At 36.8% G+C, this 18,670-nt stretch overlaps 1 protein-coding gene across 1 annotated transcript in view; it reads right to left on the bottom strand.

Moving 5' to 3' along the window:
* Positions 1–10,987: 10,987 nt before the first annotated feature.
* Positions 10,988–18,670, bottom strand: part of LOC119621068 (transmembrane protease serine 11G-like) — a 46,986-nt gene continuing 39,303 nt past the window's right edge. Inside the window, 4 exon segments of the mRNA XM_073017797.1 lie at positions 10,988–11,317; positions 13,461–13,603; positions 16,824–17,079; positions 18,311–18,486. Coding sequence (XP_072873898.1) covers positions 11,156–11,317; positions 13,461–13,603; positions 16,824–17,079; positions 18,311–18,486 — 737 coding nt within the window. The 3' untranslated portion in view covers positions 10,988–11,155.

Raw genomic sequence — 18,670 nt, 5'->3', positions numbered from 1 at the left:
CTTTAATACTATTGAATATTGGTCCCCAATATCTCCGAGCTTATAGGGTTTCTGCTCAGAGGTCCACTGTTAGTGTGGTGGACTTCCCTTTTTAGGTGACCTGGCCTTTGTCTCTGGCTGCCCTTAACATTTTTTCTTTCATTTTGACCTTGGTGAATCTGATGATTGTGTCTTGGGTTGATCTTCTCATAGAATATCTTACTGGAGTTCTCTAGCTTTCCTAAATTTGAATATTGGCCTGTCTTTCTAGGTTAGGGAAGTTCTCCTAGACGATATCCTGAAGTATGTTTGCCCACTTGGTTCTGTTCTCCGTGTCTCTTTCAGGTACCTCAATTAGTTGTAGGTTCAGTCCTTTGTTTTACATCATTCCATATTTGTGTAGCTTTTGTTTGTTTCTTTTCATTCTTTTTTCTCCATTCTTGTCTGCATGTCTTATTGCAGAAAGCTAGTCTTCAAGCTCTGAGATTGTTTCCTCAACTTGGTCATTCTGCTACTGAAACTTGTGATTGCGTAGTGTAGTTCATGTATTGTGTCCATCAGGTTCATTATGTTCCTCTTTAAACTGGTTATTTTTGTTATCACCTCCTGTATTGTTTTATCATTATTCTTAACTTCTTTGCATTGGGTTAGAACTTGCTCCTTTAGCTAAGTGAAGTTTGTTATTACCCACTTTCTGAAAACTACTTCTGTCAATTTAGCCATCTTAGCCTCAGTCCAGTTCTGTGCTCTTGCTGTAGAAGTGTTGTGGTCATCTGGAGGAGAAGGAGCACGCTGGCTTTTTTAGTTTTCAGCATTTTTGTGTCATTTTTTCCCATCTTTGTGGGCTTATCTACCTTTGATCTTTGAGTTTGCTGACCTTTGAGTAGAATTTTTGTGAGATCTTTTCTGTTGATATTTTTGCTGTTGCTTTCTGTTTGTTTGGTTTTGGGGTTTGGGTTTTTTTTTTTTTTTTTTTTTTTTTTTTGAAGATAGAGTCTTACTCTGTTGCCAGTCTATAGTGCAGTGGCATAATCTCGACTCACTGCAACCTCTGCCTCCCTGGTTCAAGCTATTCTCCTTCCTTAGCCTCCTGAGTAGCTGGGACTACAGGCACGCGCCACCATGCCCAGCTAATTTTTGTATTTTTAATACACTCCAACCCTAGTTGCCTTGGTCCCTCCCACACCTGAAGGTATCACTAGTAAAGGCTGCAAAACAGCAAAGATGGAAGGCTACTCCTTCCTCTGGCAGCTCCATCCCAGGGGGACACCAACCTGATGCCGGCTGAATGTTCCTGTTGGAGGTGTCTGGAGATCCATGTTGGGAGGTCTCACCCAGTCAGGAGGAAATAGATCAGAGACCTGCTTAAAGAAACAGTCTGACTGCTTGGCAGAGCTGGTGTGCTGCACTAACTGCCCAGCCTCTACAGAGCCAGCAGCCTGGAAAGGTGAAGTCAGCTGAACCACAGAGATGGCAGCTGCCCTTCCCCTGGAGCTCCATTTCAGCGAGACATCAGAGTTCTGTACATATAAACATGGCTGGAGTTGCTGAAATTCCCAAAGGGAGGCCCCACACAGTGAGGAGGGATGGTTCCCGGTCCCACTTAAAGAATCAGTCTGGCCACAATCTGCAGGGGAACTTGGTCCATCTCAGGCAGGCTCCAGCCGGCTGCTACTGGCCAGCTCGAATTCCAAGCCAGTGGGTCTTAACTTATGAGATACCATGGGAGTGGGGCCTGCAGAACCATGCCACTTGGCTTCCTGTATCCACCCATTCCTAGGGGAATGCATGGATCTCTCACCTTGCTATAATTCCTGGATTTGGAGTATGCAAAACTCCTGGATCTCTGTGAGTGCCAGTTAGTGCAGTTAGTATTTATTATAAATATGAGATTTATTTACATTAAAAGTTTGATGTCCAAAACCTGTCTCTTTATATTGCCTGCAACTCTGAGAAATGAAATTATGTTGGATATTTTGGAAAGAATGCTAAGGTAATTCTTTACTCCCTACTCCAACAACCTTGAGATATTTATTCAGGGTGAGGAAACCTCTCTTCTTATTTCAACAATTAAATACAAAGATAGATCATTGATCCTAATCTAATCTGAAGAACATGTACTGGCATACAATCTGAAAGTGACTTAATACATGATATTGGGTGTCGCGGAATTCCTGAGTCATAGAGCATATGTTTATGTAATTCGACTAAAATGTACTGCTACTACTAGCATTCTGTGAAGGTTTCACATCCTTGCCTACACTGGACTTATTCCATTGGTTTATTAGGTGTAAAGTGATGCCTTAGTTTTGTTTTAATTATATTTCTCTGAATACTAGTTATTTCAGCAATTTTATAGGCTTGCTAGCTTTTTGTTTTTGTAAATTTCCTTTTCATGTGCTTTACTCATGTTTCTACTGAGATTACTGTTTTCCTAGTTGATTTGCAGGATTATTTTGTATATTGTAGATATAAGTACATTGTCAGTTTTAGATATTTTAAGTATCTTCCTCAATTCTGTCCATAATGTTAGTTTGTTAGCTGCATAGCAGAAATAGTCAAATGTATCTTATTTTTGCCTTACATTTAATACTTTCTATGCTTTGCTGTAACAATCTATTCCTTATCCTATGTTGCAAAGATATTATTCCTTTTTTAGTATTAACATGATCAGTTTTTCCCTTCTTACTTAGGTCTCTAATCCATTTTTGTTGTCTACCTTTGTGAATAGTTTTAGGTAAGGTTCTATTGTCATGGTGATCTTGAAAATCTGTCTTTTAGAATATTATAGACAGATGACTCAAATTCTGTGCTTTGAGCCCAAAGCTGCACTCACACTGAGGCCACATTTCCCATGAGCTTCTCCCAGCCTGCGACTAAGCACAGGAGGATTTTCAAGATAAGCCCATTTCTGGGAGATGTGGAATTCCCTTGATGAGTAACTTTGACTTGAGGACTCCCCAAAGACTTGGCCAAATCTTCTTAAAACTGCAATGCAATGTGGAACTCTTCCTATTCAACTCTTTTTACTTCCTTCCGTACTACACAAGAATCAGAACTGCATGGCATTGTGAAGTGGCTCTCTGACTCTTCCAACAAGCATACTATTTTCTTCACATATGTTTTCCTTAATAATTATCTTGCACCTCAGATTCCACCTTGAGGTCTGATAGAGTAGTCTTAGAAAATGTGGAACTGATTAGCTCACCTAAGTGTATGTTGGAGAGAGGATGCCATGCTGAATGGCTGCAGGGCACAGATAATCCCAGGCATAAGGTGGCAGGTGCATTGTTAAAGATTTCAACAGCAGTAGCCTGGGAAAATTTTCTGGTGCTTCCTGATAGAGGGGACACCATTGCAGCTGATAGTTCAGGCAGCTGAAAGATAGGAAGGAAGAATGCTTCTTACAAAGATATTGGAGTTGGCTGGTTATGTTAAATTGCATCGCTGTCCTGCATAGGGGTAAGGAGAAACCGAAGGCCATTTAAAATATATTAAAGGCTAAGCGTGAGAACCAGGTACAAAAACCTTTTATTTCATGCAGAGGAAGAGTAGACACAGCCAAGCAGCAAGCTAAAGATCTAATAGTTAGATTCCCAGAATTTGAATGCTTAGTCAAAGTTGATCTGCTATGCTTTGATCAAGGTCCTAATTGGAAGAACTCAGGAACTTGAAATATAAGATGGGACAACTGGATTGATGTCTTTCAGGATGTTGGTTCTGCAGACCCCCTGAAACCTCAGAGTTTACAGAAATAATCACTGTCTCCTTAGGAAGAGCCAGCTCTTCTCCCCTGCTGAAAGATGCTATAGAGCTGTTTCTCCCATAAGACAACAGGTGCCTCTTCAAGAGATATTCTTACCTTCTCAACTGACAACCAGGCCAGTGGCTCAGCTAGTAACATACTGTGGTTGATAAGATAGAAAAAGAGACTATGTACTAAAAGAATTATAAGAACTGGTGTGTATCTATTGGCTCCTGACATTAGGTTTTGAGGGTGGTAGGTCATGGAGGGATAAATGAAAGACAGGATAAGTAAGAATTCATTGACTTAGGAGCACTTTCTCAAGACATGGAATTTGACAACCTAGCAAAAATCCAGGAGCAAACCTGCTAGGGTGGCTCTTAGCAACCTGGAAGAAGCCATATCCAGGATTGAACACAGATGAAATGTCCCAGTTGCTCTAGAAGACAGTGGAGAAAGAAATAAAGAGGCTGAGGGAAGTGGGCATATTGAAACAGATATATTATGTGAGGCCAGAAGACCTACCAAGGTATATGACTCACAGGGAAGCCCAGAAAACATATCATTTATCAAAGTCACTACAAATGGGCTGGTGAGAGGAGCTTGAGAATAACTAAGAAGTTCAGTGATGGCTCTCTGTTGCAGAGGCTGCAATAAGGGAAGCACCTACAGTCCTGCGATTGTCCATAGGGATGATGGGGTCCTGAAGTAACAGAGGCCAAGTGTCAGTGCTTAACTGCCAAAGCCAGGAACCCACAGTGAGCTTTAACAAATGGCAAGGTTAGAGGGACAGCTGTGGAAGTTTTTCCCACAAAGAATTGTGGCGACAGTTCAAAGAGTATGGTGTTTTTAGGGGAAAATAAACAGGCAACTAACCAGGGTGCCGATTAAAATCTACAACCAAAGAAGAAAAAAATGCAAAAATGGAAGATCAGGAGGCTCTGGGTGATCACTCCAATAGAAAGCCATGATTCCTTTCTTAGTTCTTAGACTTGAGGCAATTTTCAGATCCAGAATCCATTGGCTGAAGAGGTGGCTAAGTCCCTAGGAGGAAGAACCCTGTTACCCCGTGATAATTATATACAGTGATGATTCCCTAAGTGCTTCCCCAAAAGGACCTGTAACACTTTACTTACTGGTGACTATACAAAAGGCAAAGAGATTACCCAGATATTTCAAAAACTATTAGAAACGGGATCCGAGTTGATACCGATACCGGAGACATAGAGCATCATTATAGCTCCTGTAAGTGTGGAGATTTATGGGGGCCAATTATGTCCTGGAGATGAGATTCTAGGTATATAGTTCCTTTCTTTTAATACTTTAAAAATATTACTTCATCGACGTCTCGTTTCCAGTATTGCTGCTGAGAAAACTGATGTCATATGCTTCTTGTTTCTTTATAGGTGAACTTCTCTTTCTCTCTGGTAGGTTTTATAATGTTTTAAATTTAAAATCCACTTTAACATATCAAGATATGTTTTTTTCCTTATTTCTTCTATTTGGAACTCTATAAGCCTTTTTTATATACAGTTTTTAAGTTTTCTTTTATTACTAAAATCTTACCTTCATTAGTTTTTAAAATATTTCCTCATCTCAATTTTTAATTTTTTTTTCCTGCATTTGAGAATCTTGTAATTGGGATATTGGCATCTCTACTTCTCTATCTTTCATATCTCTACTTTTTTAAAATTTATTTTTATAGTATAAGTTGGTTTTTATGGCATATTCTTGAAAGCAAGTTTGACTAAAGGAATTAGAGACAATCTAAATATTCTGGTATATCTTCAATATACCTTACTACCACACTTGTCACATTATATTTTAATTTTGTACCTGTTTATTAATATACTCCCCCAATTCAGCAATAAACTTAAACTCAAAAATTAAAAAAAAATTATTTTTATATTTTTGTCCTTCCCTTCTTCCTTTCTGAGAGTTCTTCAATTTGAACTTGCAATTCATCAATTTATTTTTCCATTGTAACTATCCTATTATTTATCTAATCAACTGTGCTTTTGTATTTCAACTCTTACATTTTCCATGTCTAATATTTTCATTCTCTTTTTATGCGTGCTGCTTCTTGTTTCAGATGATTAAAGTGAGCAATGACAAATAGCTCATATCTTCCCTTGTATCTTTAAGTATTGATATAATATGTATTTTATATCCTTTATTTATACTAATGCTTTTGTTTCAGAGGCTATATGTTATCTTGTCTATCGTCTTTCTTCTGAAGAAGTTGTACAATTTGGAGTTTACATATTTTAAACTATGATTTCATGTTTCTACAGGAGCATCAGCTGCTGTATCAGGGAGCATGGGCTGTGGAAGGGTCAAAGGGCAGGTGTTTACTTGTGTCAGTCAAAGTGAATTTAAGGAAAGATTGGGGATGAATCCTAGGGCAGAGAGTCCCAGAGGCCACAATACCTATTATTGATCATTCTCACTCATTGACCTTCTGTCGGTTGACTTTTCCAGTGGGAATTTCACTGATAAATTCTCAAGAGTGAAGCAGCACTAGGAGGAAGCAGGTTCTTTCAATTTTAATGCAACAGCCCTGGAGATCTGGAGGGGTAAAGGTGAGAAGACAGCACCTGAAAGCAGCTGATTGGTGCTACCTTTTCCAGAAACTTCTCTCCTCAGCAGGCTTTTTCTCCTGTCCTTTCAAAATTGGTGGTCTGAATTGCTAAGACTTGTTTCTGGTATGATAAGAAAGTAAAGATTGTCTCAAGGCAACATAGGGCATCACATGGTGTTGGGAGATGTAAGAGAAAAACTTAAAAAGCCTTTCTCTTAACTATCCTCTCATTCTACTCTAGGTTTCAGCCACCTAACTCCCTGCACACTCTATCTAGTTCAAGATAGCTCTAGTCTCCTAGTTCTGGCCTAGAATCCAGGTTCACTTCTTTCATCTGTAGTGTGTCTAGGGTTGATTTGGAGGAGGGAACAAGTGTCTTATGCTAGTACACCATTTTTATAGAAGCGAAAGCCTACGTGTGTGTATACATATACATACATATGCACACACACAAGTGTACTTACCAAATGATCTTATTTTTGAAATGTAAAGTGTATAAACCCTTTGTTAGTGAAGATATATATGTATTTATTTAATAGGCCTTTCGTTAGTGAATATATTTATTTATGTTTGTATAAACATAAATAATGTAAAATGATATACAAAAGTTTGAACTTTGATTTGCTTAGCAGAAAATCAGGGAGAGATTGTTAGATTTGCCTTTGTATTACTCTTTGTTGGGAAACAGCTCACATAACTTTGTAGCTTGAAATGAAATTACAGTTGACCCTTGAACAACATGGGTGTTAGGGTTGATGAGCCCACATAGTCAAAAATTCATGTATAACTCTTGACTCTCTCAAAACTTAACTATGCATAGCCTACTGTTGACTGGAAGTCTTTTTGATAAGATAAAGAGTTGATTGACATATGTATTTTATGTTATGTGTACTGTATACCAGTAAGAGAAAAGAAAAGGTTATTAAAATCATAAGGAAGAAACAATTATTTACCATTCATTAAGTGGAAGTGGCTCATCATAAAGGTCTTTATCCTCATTGTCTTCCCATTGAGCTGGCTGAGGAGGAGGAAGAAGAGAAGGGATTGGTCTCACTGTCTCAGGAGTGCCAGAGGTGGAAAAAATCCACCTATAAGTAGCTCTGATATGGTTTGGCTGTGTCGCCACCCAAGTTTCATCTTGAATTGTAGCTCCCATAATCCCCATGTGTCGTGGAGGGACCCAGTGGGAGGTAATTGAATCATGGGGGTGGATCTTTCCCATGCTGTTCTCATGGTAGTGAATAAGTCTCATGAGACCTGATGGTTTTATAAAGGGCAGTTCCCTGCACAAGCTCTCTTGCTGGCCACCATGTAACACGTGCCTTTGTTCTTCCTTGCCTTCCACCATGATTGTGAGGCCTCTCCAGCCATGTGGAACTGTGAGTCCATTAAACCTCTTTCCTTTATAAATTACCCCGTCTAAGGTATGTCTTTATAGGAGCATGAGAACAGACTAATACAGGTCCTGTGGAGGTCAAATCCAGGTTGTTCAAGGGTAAACTGTAAAATAAACTATGTTTTTTAAATAACATGCACCAGCAGATGGCAGCATACTATAACACATTTGGTCAAACTTTATTGCTTTTCCTGAACAATGTGGGTCCCAGTGACCTGCTATTTCCACATTTGCTGTATTTAACTACAATAAAATGACATTAATGGATTATGCAATCCGATTCTCATTGTATTTGGGTTGGCTGCTTGCTTTAATAGTCATATGTGGTTTTTAATCTGTGTGACTAAGTCATTCTGATGCTCTTCCATTAGTTGTTACTCCTGCTTCGCTGCCATTAGCGTATCTTCCTGGCTTAAAAGAAATACTCTCTTGATTTAAAAAACGACAAAAACTCTTTTGATTCTTTAATATCCTATTAAATAGAGAAGTTCTTTCATCTTTTTCTAAGGTCAGTTGAAAATCCAGTTTCTGACCATTTCAGCCTCAACCATAAGTCTCTGGTGGCCCCTTTTCCACCAGTGGACTGGAGCCAATAGAAGAAAAAGGGTCTAAAAATAATGCTGTGCCTGGCCAAACACAGCCCCAAAAGAGTATGCTACTTTAGACAGTAGCTATCAAAAACACTTCACGTGACTTTGAGAATGGAGACTTAGTTTTATATACAAATGTATATTCAATGGCTAGAGTACTCAATACCTGACACATAGAGGTTTAAGAAATGCTCGTTAGATGAATAAGTAATTATGTAAGTGGGTACTTTGAATATTTTAGGTCAGTGATGTCCAATAGAACTTTTTGTAAATGATGGAAATGTTCTATATCTGTGCTGCTCAAAATAGTAACCGTGAATATTTTGTGCTTAAAATGTGATTAGTATGACAGTAATGACTAAATGTGATTCGTAAGAGGAAATACATTTTTATTTTATTTCATTTGTCTAAATAACTTCATCCAGTTAGTGGCTTTCATATTGGATAGTGTAGCTTTTAGTGCTTAGTGACATTATGCAATTTTGTATTCTCCACTGCTAAGTGTTAATGGATGATGAAGGGCTGAGCCCTTCTGTCTCAGCCGAATACATAAGCCCCCTTTTTGAATACTGTCTACACATTCTGAAAACATTAAATAAAGTGTACTTGGTGCAATTATTCAAGATTTAGGCATTTGACAAATAACTCACTATATATTCATGTATGTTTGCCTGTAGGAGCTCAGCCTTCAAACAGTCTTCTTTCTCTAACTTTCTCCAATCAGGAAGATCAGTTTCCAGATGATCCTAATTTGGCTAAGATGGTATAAATATGAATGTAGTCATACTAGGCTTTTTTCCCTAGCATTTTCAATGTGTCAGCATTATAAAAGAGAGAGTAGAAAAAAATTTCCAAACTCATCTAAGGAAATTGTGAGCGCATGATTTTTATTTTTTTATTTTTATTTTTTTATTCTACTTTATGTTCTAGGGTACATGTGCACAACATGCAGGTTTGTTACATATGTATACACGTGTCATGTTGGTGTGCTGCACCCATTAACTCATCATTTACATTAGGTATATCTCCCTCCCCACTCCCCCAACCCTACAACAGGCCCCGGTGTGTGATGTTCACCTTCCTGTGTCCAAGTGATCTCATTCTTCAATTCCCACCTATGAGTGAGAACAGAGTGCATGATTTTTAATAGTGATTTTTTTCCCTATTACTATTGATCTCATAGCAGTATAATGACTGGGGATCATTTTGCTCCCCAAGGGACATTTGGCATTGTCTGCAGTAACTTTTGGTTGTTGGAACTTTGCAGGGGAGTACTACTGGAACCTAGTATGCAAAGTTTAGGAATGTTGATAATATCACAATGCATAGGACAGTCTCTCCCCCTCCCTCAATAAAGATTTAACTGTGACAAAATGTCAATAGCACTGAGATTGAGAAATCCTGCATTGTAGCAATGACTCAAACAGAATGAATTTGAGTTTGTTGCTACATATATATTTTAACATATACAATATCCTACTATGTGGGGCAAGAGAGACTCAATATAAAACTCCCCAAAAGATATTAGCACAGCAATTATCTCATTAACTAAATTAATTTTAAAAGGGAGGTGGGAATAAAGGTTTAGACACACAGAAAAAGCATGGGTTTTGTTAAATACTAGTCCACAGTCATGTACAGTACTATAAAATATGCAATTAAATACATATAAAAATGACGACTTCAACATAATAATTAAGTAATTCCAAAGATGTTTTCTTGGTTATCTATAAATACTAATATGCAAAAAAATGCTGGCCACTTTTAGTAATAAATGTAAATATTACACAATAAAGTCTTAACCAAAATCTTGTATCAAATTGTTTGTGAATGTCTAATTTTATAATGACTTCTCATGTAAGGTGTTTATGAATATCTAATTTATATTGATTTCCCATTCTGCAGATCCCTTAATTGTTCTGAAGTTTGTTGAAAATTGTTTAAAGAAAATACATTGAGATAATTTTAAAAAGTGAAAAGTAAGTTTACGCAAAGATTGAAACTTCTCTCATTTTAAAGATGAAACTAAAACTAGCTCTTTCTCACCGAATCATTGCCTCTTTTCCTTTCAACTTAAAAATGCCAAGAAAGGTTGCCTTTAATTTATGAGTATATAAAAGCATTTTTACAAAGTTCAGAGCAGAATCCTGTACAAAGCAATATTGACAGTTCTCTTGCTGTCTGATCCAGGGATTTATTGATTACTCCAAAATAAACATCAGTGTAATTGTTTAAAGAGACTAAAATCTACATCATTGAGTATAAATATAAACGTCAATCTTTTTCAAGTTTCTAAGGAAGTTAAATGCACTTCTGAGGGCAAAGGGGAATGGATTCACAGTAGTGCCATCTCTTAAGCCCAGTTTCATGCCTAGTGTCCCTTCCATCATTTGTGTTAACAATGGTGAAAATTAATAACCTTGACTTATCTAGTTCAGTGAACTCACACATTCTTAATGAGGAATATTTGACAGGAGAGACTAAAGCTGTGGAGCCATCAGGTACGGGAGGCATGCCGTTTCAGTGAAAAAGTAGAGCATGCTTAGCCAATTGGTACTTTGATTCAACTGCTGGCTCACTCTGAAAGGAATATTGTATGTCTTAGAAAAAGAAAAATGAACAAATCAGAGACACTTAGCAGCAATGGTAGATCTTTGTGTAGCTGAAATATCTTCTGTGCCCATAGGAGAAAAACAGACGATGTGAAGGAAAGCCTGCCTTCTTCGTGTTTAAGGGGAAAGTCATTAGATCACATTTTTTTGGATTTTGAACTCGAAGATAATACACGTGGCGACACACACTAAACACAATTTTCTAGAGACCACACATGACATTTATAGTTTGGATTTGAGATGATTGTTGCATTAGATGTTAGTTTTAGATTTAATCCAGTCTCGATAATGAGTCACTTTGGTATAGAGTCCCAACTTGTTTTCTTTTCCACAGTCTATCCCCCAGCTTACTATTCCAACAAGGTACCAGGCGTTTCTATCACGTGCAATAACCAGAGGACCTCCAGAATCACCCTGGAAAAGAAGAAGAAAACAATACGATCAATTTGATAAATAAAGGGACGTCAGAAATGGGTTAATTGGCATCTGAATGTCTAATAAACTAACACCTTGGATCAAAATATGTAAAATCATTGTATTTTACTTACCATTAGTATTAATATGATAATTGAGCTTATTACTTACTCCCTGTTAATGCCTTCAGGTACAAGGTAATGTGAATAAAGCTAAGATTTCAGTTTTACCCTTGTACAATTTTTAGTTTTGCTGTCTAAAATTTTTAGTTTTAGTTTAGACAGAGCAAAACGAAATTCTATGACACTACGCATGAGACTAGGAAGGCTTAACTAAGACACAGGACTGTGTTCTTCTAGTCTTACATAAATGATAACCTCAAGACTCAATAAACGAGTCACCTTGTCCATAAGCCTCTCCCAGGTTCATGCCTAGTGTCTCTTCCATCATTGTTTCTGTTAACTAGAAGGAGTCTCTGGCTGTGAATTTGAATCTCATCTTATTCCACTCACATTAATTGACAGGAAAATGTCCTGGATATCATATCACTATGTCTCAGTAGGTTTGAGAGGAGCAACATATGCAAAGGGCACTCCATGCAAATGTGTGCTATTTCTTGCTGAACATATTCTGCTCCCAAACTAAGGTGGAATCCCTAACCCTAGTGGACTGGTCTAAAGTTATGAGGACTTCCCTCTTACCTTTAAACCTTGGTATAGACAAATGATTTTAAATTGATCTTTTAACAATGTACCTATTCATTCAAAAGAATACTATGTGGAAGCCCATTATAGAGTTTTTAAACAAGAGAAAAAATCCTGTTTGAAGAAGACATGGGCTTCTAGAGTCTTGTGCCTTTAGCTCCCTTCCCTTCCATTTTCTTCACATACTTCTTGACCTCCTTCAGAGTCAGTGGACAGAGTGTGAAAACCTCGGTCTACTAAAAGAACTCCTCCTTAGCTCCTTTTCCTTAGGCCCACATCCTAACTTAGGTCCTTGGTATTTCACTATGCTAGCAGTGAAAGGAAGCAAGCGTATATGAACCAGTGAAAAGAGAGATCTGCTTTTACATAGATTTATTTGGGTTTTTCTTTTAAGCCATGTGATCTAGTTATATCTCGGACCACCCACATTGCTTCTCCTTCCCCTCATGATGGAAAGTGAGTGGAGGGAGACCCTGTATTCTAGAATATGTAGCCAAACCCTCGCCTTTCATTTATTTGTTTGAATTATTTGTGTGCTATATTATTAGATTATAAATTCATTGTGGATTCATTGTGATTTTAACAAATGCTTATGCTTCCTTCAGTAACTGCTACAGTATCTTGCAGTTGACAAAAAATGGAATGAATAAGTGAATATGTTTATTACAATCACATGACAGACAGCCAATGGCAGATCAACAGCGGCACTTTTGCATATAAGAAAAGTGCACATATATATCAAATTCTCAAAGCCATTCTTAATTCTTCAAAAAATCACTAAACTGTTCCAGTTTCAAATGCTACAAATTCAAACTTTTATTATTTTATTTGCTTATTTTTATTCCTTTACATATCCAAAATTTAAAACTTATATTCTCCTAAAATGTTTAATGATTATATTATTTATTGAATTAGTTTCTAAATGTGATCTGTGAGGTAACACTTTACCCTGAACAAATGTAGATAAATATGTACTTTTTTGTTTTGTTTCTAATAGCATAATTATGTCTGGAAGTATGTCGTTTGAAGTCAATGGCTTAGATACCTGTGGGACCTGTGGGATGCTTTTACTGACCATAGATATAGATGCAGGTCCCATCTTGCGATGCCTTGCAATTAGTAGGGATTAGATACCTAACTACTGGTTATGATTGTGGCTTGAAGCAATTATTGTATGGCTTCCTGACTTGGTTTCTACTATCTGCTTTCAGTATGTTTCTCTAATGAGAGTGCTATTTGCAGCTGGTGACCACGTTTTAGGGATAGTTCTCCTCAATAGGGTGTTAAATGAGAATTATGTCTCAGGATTATTCCACTCCCTCATTTTACACTCTCCTCCACAGGTTAATTTCATGCAGTCATGTGAAATGATATTGTTCTATGGTCAGTAAGGCCATTCCTACTAACAGTCATTTTTGTGGATTTCAATCTATTCTTACCTTACAGGCATCTAGTTTTCCTGACAAGAATCCAGCACATATCATTCCTGATGATACAGCACCACCATACACATGAACTTGATTACATGTGTCATTACTTATGATCTCTACCTCAACTTCTCACAGCATATTGGGAAAGGGACCTGAAAGAAAGAAAAAATAAATAGATGAAGAACTTCTGCATTGCTGCCATGATAGTTAATTGTGTCTTACAAAGAACGGACCAGTGACAAAACCTTCATCTTGAAGTTGTAAGATTCTGGAGAATGACAATGCTCAGAATCAAGTTACATTTATAGGGTGGTTTCTATTCACTAGGTGCCATATTTGGCTTGTTTACTCCTGCTACCTTATTTAATCCTTGCAGCAGCCACCAAAGAAAGATATAACTATTCTCTTTTTCAGTTGAGGAGACCAAAACTTACCTGATTAGGAGTCTTGTCATGATCACACAGTTAAGGAATAATGTTAGAAGCTTTTTAATTGAGGTGATCTTTTTGAAACCAGAGTATTTCGTACCACCTAGGAGAATATGCTACAGCTTACCTTAACCTTACTCGGAAATCTTCTTCATTACTTTACAAAGGACACAGCTATTTTGGGAACTGTGAATCTTGAGGAAAAGCAGCATAGAACACTACTGTACTACCAGATTTAACTTTAATATGGATGGAATGCTATTGCTTCATAGGAAAACCATGCTTACTCTGATAATAGCTTAACTTGCTATCCAAAACAAATACCAGAGTAAGTAACACATACCAAGAAAAGACATAGCTTATATTTTGTTAATTAACCACACACTTATTGATTGAATGTAATATTGTTTTAACTATTATATTCTTCTCATTTCTTTAAAATAGGAGCAACTTCTATTTTAAAGACTGTACTAATCTTTCATATAAAGATGGATGCCTTGTTTACAACAGGGTCAAAGACAATTGAGAGGATGAGGGAGGGCAGTAGTATTGATTTGAGCAATGAATTAGCATAATTATGTGCTTGAGGGCCTTGAACTTAGAAGGAGCAGATATGAGTTTGAACACTATTTGCACAATTTACAAGCTATGTGACTTTGGGAAAGTTACTAAGCATCATTTAACTCACCTGTGAAAAGGAGAAAATAATGCCTTGCTCAGACGTTTATAAGTTAAAAAACAATGAATATAATCAGTTATGACAGTACCTTGCATCATATTCAGTTCTTGATAAAAGGATGCTATTAGAGTGAACTGTAGAGATTAGGGTATATACTTAAGATCCTCAGGGTCTTAAAGCTGCACTTTAAGGTTTATGTTGGATGGAGAGAAAGTTAGTGCTTTTATAAGGAGAGATCTAGGTTTCTAGGGATTTGGTCATTTGTTGTCAAGAAAACTAATTGTTTTAAAATGAGTAAATTTACTCACCTAAGATTGCCAGTCTTGCTGAGAAACTAAGTCCAGATTCTCTACAGTCATTAAAGATTTTGTAGGGTATTGTGAATTTCTCCACCTCAGTCATCATCTTTAAAAGGGTCATTGTATGGCCATTTTCTCTTCCAGCTCTCATTCTGCTTGAAATGTTCCCAGTGAGGCAGTCTGCTCACCAACTGCTCTTTATATAGACTTTATGCAATCTATTTATTTGTGTCAATGCCTTAGCAATATTCAATACTATCTATTTTGTTGTGTACAGTGTCATTAAAATGTTTACGGTATTCTCAAGTTTTAATCAATTGTATTCTATTTGTAATTTCTGTGTGCGAATTTTTATTTTAGCTACCTGGACTAAAATGCTCAGTCTCAATTTTCAAATGCTTATAATCTTAATCTCAGCTTAAAAAATAAATTCAAGTGCTCGACAATATGACAAACTACTTTACATTACCAATTATTTAAGGAAGAAACTATCCAGAGAGGAGAATGTTTCTGTTTTGCAAGCTGTCTGGTAACAAGATTTCTTTTCTTTAAAAAAAATTATTTTAGATTCAGTGGTAAATTAGTGTCTTGGGGATTTGTTGTATAGGTTATTTCATCACTCAAGTACTAAGGCTAGTACCCAATAGCTGGTTTTTTTTTTTTTTTTTAATGCTCCTCTCCCTCCTCCCATTCTCCATCCTCAATTAGGCCCCAGTGTCTGTTGTTACCTTCTTTGTGTTAACAAGATTTCTAATTAGATATGATTGGCTAAATCTTGGGAGGCAGGAGAAGAGAACCTGAGTATGTCCTTATCTCCATTTCAAAGTGCAGGAAAATAAAAAAATACAATCAAATATCTATTAATTTAGTTTGATGCCTTACAAATCCATAATGTTATTGTGAACTGTATTCAACTTATGAGAGTAGATAGCTCATTGCACAGTAATCTGCACACTATTGGGCTTTGAATGATTCACGATGAAGTACCAGATCACTCCCAAACTCTGGGAGTAGGAGGTGTTTAGTTTAGTTAGATTATAGAAGTAAGCGTAATGGTGTTACTCAAGTAGTAGATGTTTTCCTTTTCTACTTTTATCAGGAAGTGGTTTTAAGTCTTAAAACATTTAATTCCCCTTCATACTCATCACCATTTCCTATAGAACAATGCAGATCGCTAGGAAATTTTGATTACATAATCTGAGATTATAATGATAGTGTATCAACCTGGACTCAACGTCAGAATTTTAGAGTGTATATTGGAGGGAAGTCTACTTCTATAAAAATTAACCGATTAGACTCATATGACTTCATAATAAGAGCCCGAAACAAAAATTAGAAATTTGAGGGCAGATTAAACCCTCACATGTAAAAGTCAAGCAGTAGACATAAAAATGGGAAAGTCATATCAGGATCTAAACATCTATGTTTGTAGTTTATTGTCAAATTTATGAAGTTTCAGGTTGAAGAACAGCTCCATAGATACACGGACCAGAGGGACCCCATTTAATATTTAGGGCTAGGTAAAGAGTAGTCATTCAGTTTATTCACTTAAGGCTATTTCTGTTTAGCTGCATGATGCATTGAGAAAGCTTATCATTACTAGTGCTTGCAAATTATATACTTTATGAATCAAGCAGTCATAGCAGAAACTACACATATGAAAGACAGCATTTGAAAGAAAAAAATATGTAAAAATATGCTTTAATAAATTTGGAAAATAAAGCTCTAACCAGTTTCCAAACAGTCCATATAAAGAAAATAAACATAGGTGCTGTGTAATAGTAATGGTGCTAAAGTTTTTGAAATTCATCACATCTGTTTCTTATTTGTTTGTTTTTGCCATATTTATCATGGGACATCTGATTTCATCTCTTATTTTTTTGATTTTGTATTTTATTTCATATCCTTGTTCAAATGAAGGATAGGTTTATATTTTTTTGCTTTGTTGTTTTACTGAGATACTCACCATCTAATTTAAGTGCTCCCCATCCAGTGACAAACACTTTCCTCTTAGATAAGGCTTCAGAAGTAGCTTCTGGAAGACAGACTCTGTGCACCTCATTGGAAAATATGATGGGGGAGAAGAGCTTCACTACAGCGATATCATCATCATGTTTATGGGCAGCATAGTTCTCATGAATAATAATTGACTCCACCTTTCTTCTCATTAGTGAGGGACTCAGGGTTATTCCAAAACTAGCCATCTACAGTTTGGAATTTTTCTCACCGATCAGAGTAAAAGGAGTACAGTTGGTTCATTTCTAATTTAAATTTGCCCGGGACTCTGGATGGGCAGAGGACATAGATGTGGGAGAGGGGCCAATTTTTTAAGGCAATAATTGATTGGGACCATCTCACCTTCTTATCTGAGGCTTCTCTCCTACGACTGCTTTGCTTTCATCTACTTGATAACAAACCCCCATTCCAAGGCAGCTTAAATTACTCTCCTTGAAGGAAGTTTTTATTTGTATGTTATTCTACATTATTCTATATTATCGCCATTTTTGATTATATAAATAACACAAATTAATTTAAGAAAACATAATTATTAAGTAGACATATACACACACAGATTCACTTATACACTCATATCAAGGCACGATCATATAAATGTATGTATAGTTATAAAGAGAAAGAGATGTAAAATTGGAGTGATATTTTATATATTTTTATTGTTTCCTCATGCTTTCTTTTTATTTAACATCTTACCCAGAATATTCTCCCATTTTATATAAATTTTACTAGGGCTACGGTATCTCTGTATTATTTCCAAGTGTTCTATATGTTAAATTGTCAAAAAACATACAAAGAATAAAAGCACAGCACCAAAGATATTCATGTGGGATCATCAGCTATAACCTATAGTTCAGGAAACGATTAACAGAGTTTTTGTTTGTTTGTTTGTTTTATCTAAAATATCTCTCAGGAGAACAGGTGAGTGTGCATAATCTTTGACAGTGCTGGCTTGTTCCTAGTTAAAATTGAGATTGTTGGAGAGTATATTTTCAGTTGGAACTGAAGATATTCTCTCTAATTTTTTCTACTATTCTTCAGTTAACTGTCATTTATTCCTAACCCTGCTGGACAATCATAAGTGGCACTGGGAGGTCTAAGATGTTTTCTTTTTTGGGTGTTTGTTCGTTTGTTTGTTTTTTGAAATGGAGTCTCACTCTGTCACTCAGGCTGAAGTGCGATGGTGTGATCTCAGCTCATGGCAACTCCTGCCTCCTGGGTTCAAGCGATCTCCTGCCTCAGCCTTATGAGTAGGTGGGACTACGGGCACATGCCACCATGTCCAGCTAATTTTTGTATTTTTAGTACAGACGGGTGTCACTATGTTGACCAGGCTGCAGCCTAAGATGTTTATAAAGGAAATGCAAAAGACAGAACTATCGGATATGAAGAGATGAAAAAGAGGCGAAGCTAGTGATCCCATGGGTATAGACTGGGAACTCATAAGTCAAAACAGTGAGCCGCGGTCAGGAGCCACTCTTCACTGATCAAAGATGCGCCACACAAATGGATCCCCTCCACCTGCAGGCTCACTTGCCAGGGCCAATCACCTTTTCTTGCAATCCAACCATCAGCAATTCTTTCCACGGATGGAAACTCCTTCCCTAAACCACAACCTGTAAGAAGGAAATAAGATAGCTAATTTCAGGTTATAAACATGTGTAGGTATGTTTGGCACATAGTTAAGGGTAGAAATATCTACAAATGTGTCTTACCTTAAAAAAACTATTGAAGTTAATGTTAAATAAACGAATAGTAATACACATTGATAAAATGTGATTATTCACACTTTAAGTAAGT

The sequence above is a fragment of the Chlorocebus sabaeus genome, chromosome 7, assembly GCF_047675955.1.
Source record: "Chlorocebus sabaeus isolate Y175 chromosome 7, mChlSab1.0.hap1, whole genome shotgun sequence".
Classification (NCBI taxonomy): Eukaryota; Metazoa; Chordata; class Mammalia; order Primates; family Cercopithecidae; genus Chlorocebus; species Chlorocebus sabaeus.
Note: the sequence above shows the minus strand (reverse complement) of the source record. Positions and strands in the feature narration are given on the sequence as shown.